Source organism: Artemia franciscana, chromosome 13 (genome assembly GCF_032884065.1).
Source record: "Artemia franciscana chromosome 13, ASM3288406v1, whole genome shotgun sequence".
NCBI lineage: Eukaryota > Metazoa > Arthropoda > Branchiopoda > Anostraca > Artemiidae > Artemia > Artemia franciscana.
Window position 1 is genome coordinate 28,093,574 of NC_088875.1, and position 14,330 is coordinate 28,107,903.

At 35.2% G+C, this 14,330-nt stretch overlaps 1 protein-coding gene across 1 annotated transcript in view; it reads right to left on the bottom strand.

The window, feature by feature from the left end:
- Positions 1-14,330, bottom strand: part of LOC136034762 (uncharacterized) — a gene marked incomplete at its 5' end in the record, with an annotated part of 55,049 nt that overhangs the window by 7,486 nt on the left and 33,233 nt on the right. The window contains 4 exon segments of the mRNA XM_065716161.1: positions 72-225; positions 6,123-6,204; positions 8,188-8,365; positions 11,371-11,514. Coding sequence (XP_065572233.1) covers positions 72-225; positions 6,123-6,204; positions 8,188-8,365; positions 11,371-11,514 — 558 coding nt within the window.

Below are 14,330 nucleotides of genomic sequence, written 5' to 3' on the forward strand. Positions count from 1 at the left end.
TTATATAAATGATATTTAATTGAGACTACAATTGATAATTAGGGCATGAGTTGTTGTAAGAAAATACTCACCAAGGCTGAGGAAGCCGCTACTTGAAGTGAAATGGATTCCATCTTCAAGTCGTAATTGACAAAAATGTACTCCTCTAGAATAAACTAACTGATCAATGGGCTGTTCACCAATGAAAAGTCTTTCAACACATCCTTTGAAACTTGTTGTGACTCCCTAAAATTAATTACAGAAAGCATGAGAAAAGGTTTTTCCCGCTTTCGTCATCTCAACATTTTATTTTTTTTTGGTCGAGCTTTTGAAAGAAAAAAAAAGATTGAACGATTGTCATGGAATAAAAACATCCAATAAAAGAAAATAATCATAGTGGGTTTCAGGATTTTTTTTTGCTGCAAGTTCTCCAACAATGTTTTCATGGATCTCACTGAAGGAATTATGACGGAGATAACAAATGAGGATTAATAATACCTGGGCAGCAAAAACAAAAGCTAACTGTTATGAATGACCTCTGTAAATTATACTGCTAGCTAAAAATCTTTTTTCATGTTAAGTCTTTGTCTGTGTGTGATTGCGTAAGAGAGTGCCGAGATACTGAACTCGGACTGTAATGAACTTTAGTCTCATTCATTTTGTTAGTTGCGATTTGTCTGTTTACGAATAAAGAAGCGATTTTTCGTATTTGGATACTTTACTGGAATAGGGATAAATTAGTCAGCAACACCAAAATATCCAATAAAAGGTAGGAAATATAATATGAAAAGTAGTCAGAAACTGACAAACAACGACACAACCAATGTAGCGTAATCCAATTCTTCAGGAAATCATTATATTTATTTTACAGTGACAAATACCCCAGTTATTAGTTAATAATTGTCTAAGCCAATTTACACAGAAAGTTGAGTCGTAAAAGTAGGGGGGGGGGGAATTTCAATTACAAATTGGAAATGCTAGTGCCTCGTTAAGAGGCAAAATTGATTAAATGGTAGCCAGTCACCCTCATGTGCCTTTTTACCCTGCGCTTTTTCCTGTTTGTAATTTTTTTTTCAAACAGTTCGTAATGAACTATATCAATGCTTTATTTAAAATTATTTCACATATCATCACGTCATAAATACCATAAACTCAACGTAATATTTAATCTAGAATTTGCCACAGCACAGTAGAGAGAGAACTCTCATTGGCTTTAGGTGATTCGAGTTCTATACACTCTGTGATAATGAATGAACACATCCTGCTGGTGATGTCATCATAGGGTATAATCTTCTTCTCACTTTGTGAAATCTGTTTCATTCCATGCTAAATTCTTCCATATAATTAAATTTTTCGTAATTCAAGTTTAGGTCTACAGGATATTGAACGTACGAGGTTATATGAATCAAAATTAAATGCCACAAGTGTATTCTCAGACTCAACCAATCAATATAGTTGGATGTCTAGTAATATTAATTTAAAAAATTAAAGTTTTTCTGAGGGAAGTATAGAGTGAAGTTGAAACTTAAAACGAGCAAAAATTATTACTACCCAGCCTATATAACAAACACAGATAAAGTTAGTATTAATAAATCAACTAATGATATTTCCTTATGTTTGTATGAATATGGAAAGTTAGCGTTTTACAGATAACGATTTATAATTTTTTTTTTCAATAACAGTAAACCAATTAAGGACACTTTTACACTGTAAAAATTGATGATTTTTTATTGCTTAATTCTTTTTGTTTAATTTGGCATCACTTCTGCACAATGTGCTCAGTCCAAAGATTGGCTCTCATTTTGATTCTTTAAAAGATGCTTCATCATTATTTTGTATAGAAGTTCAAAGTGAAGCCATCTTGATAGTATTACTACCTGGTTCAACCCCCCCCCCCCCAAAAAAAAAAATATCAGACCCGTACAAAAGTCAAACAGTTCGTGGTAACGAACTGTAGTAAGGAGCGATCCGGCTCAATAGTAACCAAAACTCTAAAAAATTGAATTTTGATATCAATAGCTACATCAAAAGAATCGCATTTTAATGCTGATTTTAAATATATAAGTTTCATCAAGTTTAGTCTTAGCCATCAAAAGGTACGAGCCTGAGAAAATTTGCCTTATTTAGGAAAATAGGGGGAAACACCCCCTAAAAGTCGTAGGATCTTAACGACACCATCAAAATGACACCATCAGATTCAGCGTATCAGAGAACCCTACTGTAGAAGTTTCAAGCTCCTATCTACAAAAATGTGGAATTTTGCATTTTTTGCCAGAAGACAAATCACGGGTGCGTGTTTATTTGTTTGTTTTTTTTTGTTTTTGTTTTTTTTCCAGGGGTCATCGTATCGACCAAGTGGTCCTAGAATGTTGCAAGAGGGCTCATTCTAACGGAAATGAAAAGTTCTAGTGCCCTTTTTAAGTGACCAAAAAAATTGGAGGGCATCTAGGTCCCCTCCCACGCTAATTTTTTTCCCAAAGTCAACGGATCAAAATTTTGAGATAGCCATTTTGTTTAGCATAGTCGAAAATCATAATAACTATGTATTTGGGGATGCCTTACTCCCCCACAGTCCCTGGGGGAGGGGCTGCAAGTTACAAACTTCAACCAGTGTTTAAATATAATAATGGTTATTGGGAAGTGTACAGACGTTTTCAGGGGGATTTTTTTGGTTTTGGGGGTAGGGTTGAGGGAGGGGGCTATGTGGGAGGATCTTTCCTTGGAGAAATATGCCATGGGTGAAAAAAATTCAATAAAAAGGGCGCAGGACGAATCTGGTCACGTTAGAAAAAAACGTCAAATTAAGAGCTTAATATACAATGCTGGGTGTTCGGAGCCTCTCTATTATGGAGTATAATTTGAAAATAACACAACTATACGAGCGATAAAACATATATACCACAACCATAACTCAACTAACGAAAGAACTGCTAAGAGATAACACAACTATAAAGCGAAAACAGGTGAAAACTAACGGGAAAATAAACGAATTAAGAGGTGGAAGGGGCCCAGAGAAAAAATATAATCCTTTTTCAATTTTGAGCCTAACTTCCGCAATTGAGTAATAATGTCAGAAGCCCCGAAATACCGAATTATTTTCTTTTCAAACAGTTCGTGGTAAGGAACTGTAGTAAGGGGCGACCCGGCTAAATAGTAAACGGAACTCTAAAAAACGGAATTTTGATGCTAAAAGATACATCAAAAGAATCGAATTTTTACGCTGATTCTAAATATATAAGTTTCAATTAATTTAGTCTTTGTCATCAAAAGTTACGAGCCTGAGAAAATTTGCCCTATTTTGGAAAAAAGGGGGAAACATCCCCTAAAAGTCATAGAATCTTAACGAAAATCACACTATCGCATTCGGTATATCAGATAACTCTATAGCAAAAATTTCAAGCTCCTATCTAAAAAATGTGGAATTTGTATTTTTTGCCAGAAGACAAATCACGGGTGCGTGTTTATTTGTTTGTTTTTTTTGTTTTTTTTCCCAGTGGTCGTCCTATCGACCAAGTGGTCCTAGAATGTTGCGAGAGGGCTCATTCTAACGGAAATGAAAAGTTCTAGTGCCCTTTTTAAGTGACCAAAAAATTGGAGGGCAAATAGGCCCCCTCCCACGCTCATTGTTTTCCAAAAGTCAACAGATTAAAATTTTAAGATAGCCATTTTGTTTAGCATAGTCGAAAACCATAATAACTATGTCTTTGGGAATGACTTACTCCCCCACAATCCCTGAGGGAGGGGCTGCAAGTTACAAACTTTGACCAGTGTTTACATATAGTAATGGTTATTGGGAAGTGTACAGACGTTTTCATGGGGATTTTTTGGTTTGGGGGTGGGGTTGATGGGAGAGGGCTTTGTGGGAGGATCTTTCCTTTGAGGAATATGTCATGGGGGAAGAAAAATTCAATGAAAAGGGCGCAGGATTTTCTAGCATTACTATAAAAAAAAACAATGAAAAAATAAACATGAAAACGTTTTTTCAAATGAAAGTAAGGAATAGCGTTGAAATTTAAAACGAACAGAGATTATTACGCATATGAGGGGTTCTAGAAACACTTTAGCATAAAGAGCGAGGTATTTAGGAGGAGATAAATACCTCGCTCTTTATGCTAAAATATTTTTAGTGATTTCAACTATTTATTCTACGGCCTTTTTGATTCAGGGGTCATTCTTAAAGAATTGGGACAAAACTTACGATTTAGTGTAAAGAGCGAGTTATTAACGAGGGTACAAACCCCCTCGTACACATAATAAAAATATAAGAATATAAAAGTTTGTTATGTAAGTTAATTCTTAAGTTACGTATATTTTTTACTAATAAAAACGTTTGTTGAAAATTAAAAGTTCTAGTAGCCTTTTTAAGTAACCGAAAATTTGGAGGGCAGCTAGGCCTCCTTCCCCACCCCTTATTTCTCAAAATCGTCTGATCAAAACTAAGAGAAAGCCATTTAGCCAAAAAAAATTAATATACTAATTTCATTCAATAATTTATGTGCGGAGAGCCAAAATCAAACATGCATTAATTCAAAAACGTTCAGAAATTAAATAAAAGAAAACTAGTTTTTTTTTAACTGAAAGTAAGGAGTGACATTAAAACTTAAAACGAACAGAAATTACTCCGTATATGAAATGGGTTGTCCCCTCCGCAGTCCCTCGCTCTTTACGCTAAAGTTTGACTCTTTACCACAATTCTAGTTTTTAAAACAATTAAAAACTTTAGCGTAAAGAGCGAGGGACTGCGGAGGGGACAACCCATTTCATATACCGAGTAATTTCTGTTCGTTTTAAGTTTTAATGTCGCTCCTTACTTTCAGTTAAAAAAACTGTTTTTTTTTATTTAATAACAAAAAGGCATGAATGGCAAAAGCCATTCCTTTTATATCTATGTGGCACTTAAAGATGGTTGAACTGTATCAAAAGCCAGTAGAAATGAACAATAGCTTTTAAATGAGTCATAAAATATATCTTTACGGTGGTGGGGGCTGGGAGCTTGGGAGGGGAAGCATACAGGGAGAGTGATTGTAAACCTCCAAGAGGAGGATTTAACCATAATTATTATAGTGGTACCCGATTAGAATTGATGAAAAGCGCATGAGCAATAGCTTTTAAATGAGCCATTTCTCATCTGTCTACGATGTTGTGTAGCACACTCGTCCCATCTTTTCCAGTTGAAACATGGCACCAAAAGCGCCATTTTAGTGTCATATTTAACTTTCAGATGGTGGAATTTATAGAAAGCAGAGCAATAGCTTTCATATGAGCTATTAAACATCTCTTTGTGATGTTCTAATAGCCCACTAGCCGCATCACTTGAAAAATGGCACAAAAAGTTCCATTTTTAGTATCATGTTACACATGTAGATGGCGGAATTTATAAACAGCACGTATATGAGCTATATCTTTTAAGTGAACAATTAAACTTCTCTCTGCGATGTCTAGTAACCCGCTAGCCCTGATAGAAAAAAAGAGACAGATCAACACTTTTTCTTGTTGTTCTTGGTGGAGGACTGCTGTCCTGTACAAGATTTTCGACTATGCTGATTCCAATAGTACACTTTTCGTTTCGATCTAACGCTATTTTTTGGAGGTTTCAGGCTTTGTTTTCGAAAATAACCGTAAACTTGCTTTTGTCAATAATTTATAATAAGGAACGAGATCTTAGCTATACTAGTTTGCATAGGCAACTTAACTATAGTATAGGCTTTTACATTATATTTAAAGTTAATATACTAAAAATTCCCTTCAACGAAGAATCGAACCATAGCACATATTGGGTTTAGCTTGATGCCTTATTCTCTTAAGTTCGTCTCTTGCTATTCCAAAAAAGAAAAAAGCCGTAGGCTTTTTCCATAGGCTTTTATGAGACGATCACGTCCCATACTAAGAGTAAACTAGTAGAACCGCCTTTCCTGAAACCCCTGTATAGGAAACTTAAGGAACTTTCAACACATAAATGGGTTTCGTGGGAAATAATAGCCAACAGAAACCTGTAACTTATGCAGCTATACAACAATAAGGGCTACCAAGTAAATTGGCTTGTTTTCCAATATTATGCTAATTCATCTAGTTTAATAGGAGTCCTTTGTTTCCAAAAAATGAACTTTGGCACTTAAATTCTGAAAGATATCTTTAGTTTTTACCTCTAATTCGTATTCCAGTTGGTCAGTTTGATTAGGTGGTACACCTCCTAAGAAAATTCTTGATTTTCCTTGATTTTCACTCCTGTGAAATAATTAAGAGAAATAATTACACATATATTTACTGTCAGTTCATCACAATAACTTGTCACTCTGGGCCAAATTATAGATTACTTTCGTTCTTTGATGTTAGACTGTTATTGAAAAAGAAAGAAAAGCAATGCGAAAATGTAAATTTGTGGAATTTAAAGCAAATAAAATTAAAAAAAAAATTCCCAATTGAAAAGAGTGTGACATTTAAAGTTACAATAAACAGAAATTATTCCATATGTTATGGTATTACCTCCTCCTCAACCCATTCCTCTTTATGCTAAAGTTTGACTTTCTTGTCCCAATTCATTTAGAACAGCTGCTCCAATACGAGGGTTGCTTAAATCGTAAAGAGTGACTTTCTAGGCTTATAGCCTAGAAAGAGGGGCTGGGGAGCTGGCAATCACTTCCAAACGGCATAATTTCTGTTTGTTTTTACTTGTTTTTAAGTTTTAATGTCGCTGTTTAGCTTACTTTTATCGGAATAACCTATGTTGCTTATATTTAATTTTGGTTTGTTCTAAAGACCATATCTAGGGTTATCCTAAATGAAAAGAGAAATACCAACCCCTCAAACATGACTTTAACTCATAAAGTAAGTTTTACGCAACTATACGCACCGAAAAAAGAGCTTGTTTAGCGTATTTACTTGTTGGAACAAAGGGTAATTCTTCAAAATAAACTATACTATCCGCAACAAGAGCCAGGCTTTCATTCTCTAAGCAATATTTTTGCACACTTCATCCCATATATATGTTTATACATATATATGCAACTTTATACAAGCAACTGTGTTTCTATTTATTTTTCTTTAAATTTGTCCATTAAAATAGCTCCATATTTTTTTTTTGAAAATTGGCATCCTGAGATTTTTTAGACGCAAAATAAGGATTTAGATAAGTCACGAGTTAAGTCACAATTTAAAAGTCTTCAAAGCAATTTAAAATCTTAGATAGAGAAAACGGCTGTAAAGCAATGTTAGGGCTCCTATTTGGGAAGATTCACAGTGATATGGACGACAATAAATTGAATCTTTTTGGTTCATAACCATAAAGTAAGATCTTAAATATAAATTAAGAGCAGAATCGAAATTATGAGGTAATATTTGACGGGAAGATCCAGTAGGCGTTAACCTTATGACTTGAGGGGACCATGGTGAGTTTGTCAAGGATAAAATCATTTTTTGAAGAAAATGTGGTTCTTTTCTTCCTAGTGAAGAAATATTCTTTTTTATGTTTATTTAATTGAAATTTCAGGCCTTGAAGATGCTTCAATGAAAGTTTCAGAATCAAGGGAGCCTCAACCGTCAACAAATCGGGTTGCATTCACTTTTGACATCCTATTTATATTTTTAAACAATAATTCAGAACTTACTTTATTAATAATGGAATTCAAAATGTATTTATTTAAACTAATAGATAGTTAAAGAAATATAGCCCAGTAAAATTCTTAAAAAATAAATGGTAGATTATTATTAGTGTATATTTAAATCGGGTTTACATATATTTATACATAGTCGCGTTTCACTTGATTGCAAAAAGTGTCTATTACTTTTTGAAGGGTTATTAAGAAGCGCAAGACTTCTTATGTCCAAGGGTTTTAACTTCTTGATAACGAATATTATGCTTAGATCTATTTTCAGATTCAATTTTATTTGAAATCCTTTTTCTTAATTAGCTCACATGGATTACAATTTTTTTTAATATATTCAACCGTTTTGCTTGATTTCAACAATTCCACAAAATTGCAGTAGGCCCAAAAAAGAGAAGAAAAAACTGATAAAGGAATAAACTATGCAGTGTAACTCTCTATCTAAGGGCGAATTAAGGCATTGTAGGCTGACATCTCAAACATTTTTCAAGAATTGACAACCCTATGTGGAAAACTTTTCGAAATAAACATGAAGGAACAGGGACATAGATCAAAGAAAATACATTTCAACCACTGATTTAAAAGGAGAAAACATTAGAACACTTACTTAAATATTAACTTTATTAAATTCAAGTGGGCTTTGGCAACATGATAATCGTTTATCTTCAAGATTCCAGTATCCTCAGTAGCAGTGAATGAAATGGTGACCCATTCCTCGTAGTAATTAAAAGGGACTTCCAAATGGATAGTTTCATGATTGGCAACAGAAAATCGAAGGTGACCGTCTAGAATAAAAGTTGTGGCACTTTTGTGTAAACAGGGACTGAAGACAATCCAAAATGTATTCGGAATTATTGTTTAGAGGGGGAGGAGGAGAGGTATATGTTCTTGTAAAAATATCTACCGTGTTAGTTCTAGCGGTTAGTAATTGAAGCTAATTTTACAATCGTCCATAACGTCACTGTCACGCCTAAAGGTCGTATTTTACATTTTCACACTTCTGACGTTATTACAAAAAAGTTGTTGTTGAGGTAGTCTCAGGGGAAAAAAAGGGCAGTATATACTAGATTTATAACTACTATCATTTTTATACAATCTTAATAAGGGGTTTAATGCCAGAATTGTCTCTCACTCAATTCGACTATCTGTCTTGGCTTTTTCTACAATTAGCAGTGATTTAATACCCACAACTGTTCGATTTTAATTCAAAACGAAATACTTGGGGAACTATAGGTTCTATGACTATCTTAGCTCTATGACTATCTACCTTAGTTCTACTGCCCTAGGAATGACGCATGGACGGATAATAGATAGACATATCTATGTATTAACAAATGAACTAACATCATTTATATACAATCCTAATAAGGGGGGTTAATGCCAGAATTGCCTCTCACTCAATTGGACTTTTCTACAGTTTTCTACAATTATTTGTCTTAGCTTTTTCTACAATTAGCCATGACTTGATGCCCACAACTATTCGATTTTAATTCAGGGGAGGAGGAGAGGTATATGCTCTTATAAAAATAATCTGACGTGTTAGCTCTAGCGGTTAGTAATTAAAGTTATATTTTACGTACTGAATATTAAGCTAAATCAAAAGAGTTTAAGTGTATCCAAGTTGCCAAAATGGAACGTAGAAGTTAATTTTCCTCAAAACAAGTTTTTAAAAGGAAAATGAAGAGCTACATCGAACCATCGATTAGCTAAAATATAGTCAACATCTGAAGGTCTAATGCCTTTATTCAAACAGTTCGTGGTAATGAATTGTAGTAAGGAGCGACCCGACTCAGTAGTAACCGAAACTCTAAAAAACGGAATTTTGATACCGATAGTTACATCAAAAAAGTGTTATCTTTATGCTGATTTAAAATATAAGTTTCATCAAGTTTAGTCTTACTTATTAAAAGTTACGAGCCTGAGAAAATTTGCCTTATTTTTCGAAAATAGGGGAAAACACCCCCTAAAAGTCATAGAATCTTAACGAAAATCAGAAAAGCCGGAAGACAGATCCCTGATACGTAATTTTTTTTCCAGGGGTGATCGTATCGACCCAGTGGTCCTAAAATGTCGTGAGAGGGCTCATTCTAATGGAAATTAAAAGCTTTAATGCCCTTTTTAAGTGATCAAAACACTGAAGGGCACCTAGGCCCCCTCCCAGGCTCATTTTTTCCCGAAGTCACCGGATAAAATTTTTGAGATAACCGTTTTGTTAAACATAGTCGAAAAACCTAATAACTATGTCTTTGGGGGCAACTTAATTCCCCACAGTTCCCGGGGAAGAGGCTGCAAGTTACAAACTTTGACCATTCTACATATAGTAATGGTTATTGGGAAGTGCACAGACGTTTTCAGGAGGACTTTATCGCGTTGGTGGAAGAGGGTGTGGGGGTGGGTCAGGGACTGGGGGTTAACTGGGAGTATCTTTCCGTGGAGAAATTTACCATGAGGGAAGAGAATTTCCATGAAGGGGGCGCAGGATTCACTAGTATTATTTAAAAAAAAAGTTTTTTTCAACCAGAAGTGAGGAACAGCATTAGAACTTAAAAGGAACAGAAATTATTACACACAATTGGACGTTAGTCTCCTCCTCAATACCTCGCTCTTTGCGCTAAAGTATTTTTAATAATTTCAGCTATTTATTCTGCGGCCTCTGGGACTCAGGGGTCATTCTTAAAGAATTGGGACAAAATTCAAGCTTTTGTGTAAGGAACGAGGCATTGACGAGAGAGAGAACCCCGTCATATACGTAATAAAAATATACAAATATAGAAGTTCATTACGTAAGATAATTCGTAAGTTACGTATATGTATTACTAATAAAAACGTTCGTAAAAGAAAATAAAGTTCTAGTTGCATTTTTTAAGTAGCCAAAAATTGGACAGCAACTAGGCCTCTTCCCCCATCCTTTTTTTTTTATCAAAATCGTCCGATCAAAACTATAAGAAAGCCATTTAGCCCAAAAAAATTAATATAGAAAGTTCGTTTTAATTATTCATGTGCGGTGAGCCAAAATCAAAACACACATTAATCTAAAAACGTCCAGAATAAAAAAAAAGTTTTTCAACTTAAAATAAAGAGCGACATTAAAACTTAAAACAAACAGAAATTATTCCGTATATGAAACGGGCTGTCCCCTCCTGAACGTCCTGCTCTTAACGCTTAAGTTTTTTTATTGTTTAAAAAAGTAAAACTGTGACAAAGAGTCAAACTTTAGCGTAAAGAGCGGGGCGTTGAGGAGGGGACAGCCTCTTTTATATACGGAATAATTTCAGTTCGTTTTAAGTTTCAATGTTCCTCCTTACTTTCAGTTGAAAAAACTTGTTTTTTTTTTATATTTAATAGCAGCTAAGAATGGTGTCTACAAGCCTGGTTCGCGCCATGGATAGCACGTCGAACTTCTTTTCCAAATATCATGGTTTCGACTCTAATTATGATCAAATTTTTTATTGGAATTTTTTCCAGAGTGAAATTTTTCCCGCAGATTTCACAAGAATGGCGACAAGAATACTTGGAACAGTTAAAATAAATTTTACCGAAGAAAAGTGTCTGATCTAAATATCATAAATAAGCCCATTACAGTTTAGGCCTAATTTTATCTTCAATTGAAAGAATAATTTGTAAGTATAATTATACACGTTTATTATAATACATTATTTAATTGCTTAGTGATCCGGTTCTGCATTAAAGACTGTCAGTGATACCGTTTGAGACACATTTCATGGCCTTGGATTAGAATGAAGTTTTAAAACAAAAATCCAACGAGACTCAAATTTTCTTGTATTCTTACCTTTTAAATAAAGGGCGAGATAAGCATAGTTTTCTGGATGTCTTGAGTAGAATATGACACCATCTGGTCCTTCGATTTTTAATTTTACCTTGAAATTCATATTCCAATCTCCAATATATTCTTGCCAAGAATGCCATTGTTCTCCTATGAAAAGACTCAGTTATATAAATTTTTAAAGTATATATTCCCTCGGCACGGGGGACTATTTATTCCACTAAGAAGTCGCCAAAATCAAGTTTTTAGGTTTCGTACCGGCTTTGTTTATTGGTCGAAGGTAAAATGTTAGGCGCGCTAAAGCCGACCTAATTCAACATTGACTGAAAGTTTCAGCTTTGTACCCAAAACCATTTCTGAGATACTAGTGATGTACCCTTTTGGCTGTCACTATAGTATGTGTTTATTTTGTTCAACATCCAACTCAATATTCCATGGGCGTAATCAAAAGTATAAGTAGTAACAGTCGCAGTCATAAGTAATCGAACTCGCAACTAGTCACGGTTGCAGCCGCAGTAGCAGTAACAGTCATAGTAGTACTGGTTCTACTAAGGGTAGATACCCTTAGCCGTTCCTAAGATATACGAGATTCCCCATTTTAATAGCCTGGATGTACATTAGGTCAGTATCCCTTTCAACATTCCCAGAAGATTCACCTTAACACTCTTAGCTTTTTTCGACACGCTCAAGCTCAAGCATTCCTCTTTCCCAGTGATAAATCCTGTGTGGATTCATCCCTCAAACAATGAGCTTATTCAATAATAATTTACAATCTTTTTCTCGATGGGACATGGGGAGCTCTCCATTCCAGGAGGCAAGGTCATTAGACCTTTTGACTATTTTGATCAAAATATTTTTTGCATAGCTTTGATCAGTATTGGATAGGGGATGTCTAAATAGGGCAAGTAAAGGAGGAGCTGGCTGTCATCAAATTACTTTTGAAAGTATTCCTAAACACGCCTTAAAAGTTCCAGTTTAATACTTTCAGCCGCCCTTAAGATATTCCCTATACGCCCTTTTGAATAACACCTTCAGTTTTTTTTAATGATAGATATGAATGATACATCTTGTGCGTGAACAATGGAAAATCGAATAATTTAGGGTCCTTGCCTCGATGGGCTATAGGGAGCTCGGCATCCCCAGAGGCATGGCCATTAAACCTTTTGACTATTTTGAACAAATTTTTTTCTGGAAAATTTTGATCAATGTTTGTATGTCCTGAAAGATCAATGTTAGATCATGCTCTGAAAGTTTCAACTTAATACCCTCACCCGCTTCTAAGATATTGCTAATACCACCTTTTGATGACCAGCTTACATATAGTCTGTTTTGATTTTGTTGTAGCTGAAGTCGCAAGTAGTTGTAGGCACAGTCGCGAGTAGTTGCAGTCGCAAATAGTCACAATCACAGGTAGTCGCTGTCAATGTCGCAAGTAGTCACAGCTGCAAGTATTTGCAGTCACAAGTAATCTTAGTCGCACACCTAAGTTGTCGTAGTTTCAGTTGTAAGTAGTCAAACAACCGTCACTAGTTGTTGCAGTCATAAATACAGTAGCAATAACAATAGCAGTGGCCCTGAAAATGTCAAGTTAATGCACTTACATTTTCTAAGATAGTGCGGATATGTCTTTTTGATAGCGTAGTTACATTTAGTGTCTTTTGATTTTGTTCAACAAACCCGTCAACATCCCCAAAGGTTCACCTCTATATCCTTGGCCTTTTGAATATTCCCGGGACAAAAGATCCCCCCTTTCCCTTGGACAAATCCTTCATGTCAAAAATGAGTGAATTTCATAATTTGAATTCCCTGCCCTGGGAGTGGGGGGTGTATGGGTTCTCTAGAGGCATTATTTCTAGACCTTTAGACTGTGTTAACGAGATAGTTATTTAAAGGTTTTGATTGGGGATCCTTAAGGGAATGACAGCTAAAAAGGGCACAGGAGAAGGGTTAGTTGCCCTCCAACCGCTTTTCCATAGCCCCTCAATGACCCCTTAAAGTTTTAAAGTATTACCTTAGCTGTTATCTTGAAAATGAAGAAATGCCTCTTTCATAAACTGGAGGTATGCAATTTTTCTTGATTTATTACAACATACCCATTGGCACTCCCCGAACTTCCCCCTTGATTCCCTTAGCCTTTTCGGACACACTCGGAATCAAACCTTCCTCCTTTTCCTAATGATAAATCCTGGACGTAAACAATGAGCCAAGGCCATAATTTACAGTCCTTGCCCTGGAGGGTCACCGCCTCCTTGGAGGAATAGTTATTAGACCTTTAAACTATTTTGAACAAAATAGCTTTTACAAAATTTTGATCAGTTTTAAGAGGAGAGGGCATATTAGAAGGCTAATAGGGGACGATTATGCTACAATCTCTCTTCAACATCTTCCTCGAAAAGCAATGGAATTTTCAACTTAATGGCCTTGGCCGTTTCTTAGATATAGCTGATACGGCCTTTTGACAATCAGTATGCACCTAATTCGTTTTGATTTTGTTCGGTATACTTTTCAACATTTCTTTAACGTTCGTTCGACCTTAATGCCCACAATGTTTTTGGTGACCCAGGATCAAACATACCCTGATTTTTTAATGAAAAACATTATATGTAAACAGTCGACAACTTGCATATCCAGCAGTCCTCACCCCAGAGACTGAAGGGATTTCAACTACAGCTACGTAGTTATTTTACTCTTATGACTATTATGAACAAAATGCCTATCTCAAAATTTTGATTGGATGTCTTTTGGGAAATAAGGGCTTGGGAGGGGGACTGGTTGCCCGCCAGAACTGCTGATTCTTAGAAACGGCACTATAACTTATTACCAACCCTTCCATATGAAGTGGCTGTGGAGGGAAAAAAATAATAAGAATACATTAAAGCTTCATGGATCTTTACTACAGGTAACGCTAGGATGCTCCTCTGATCAGTATCCGTTGTCATTATATTTATTGTGGTTATTTATTTTAA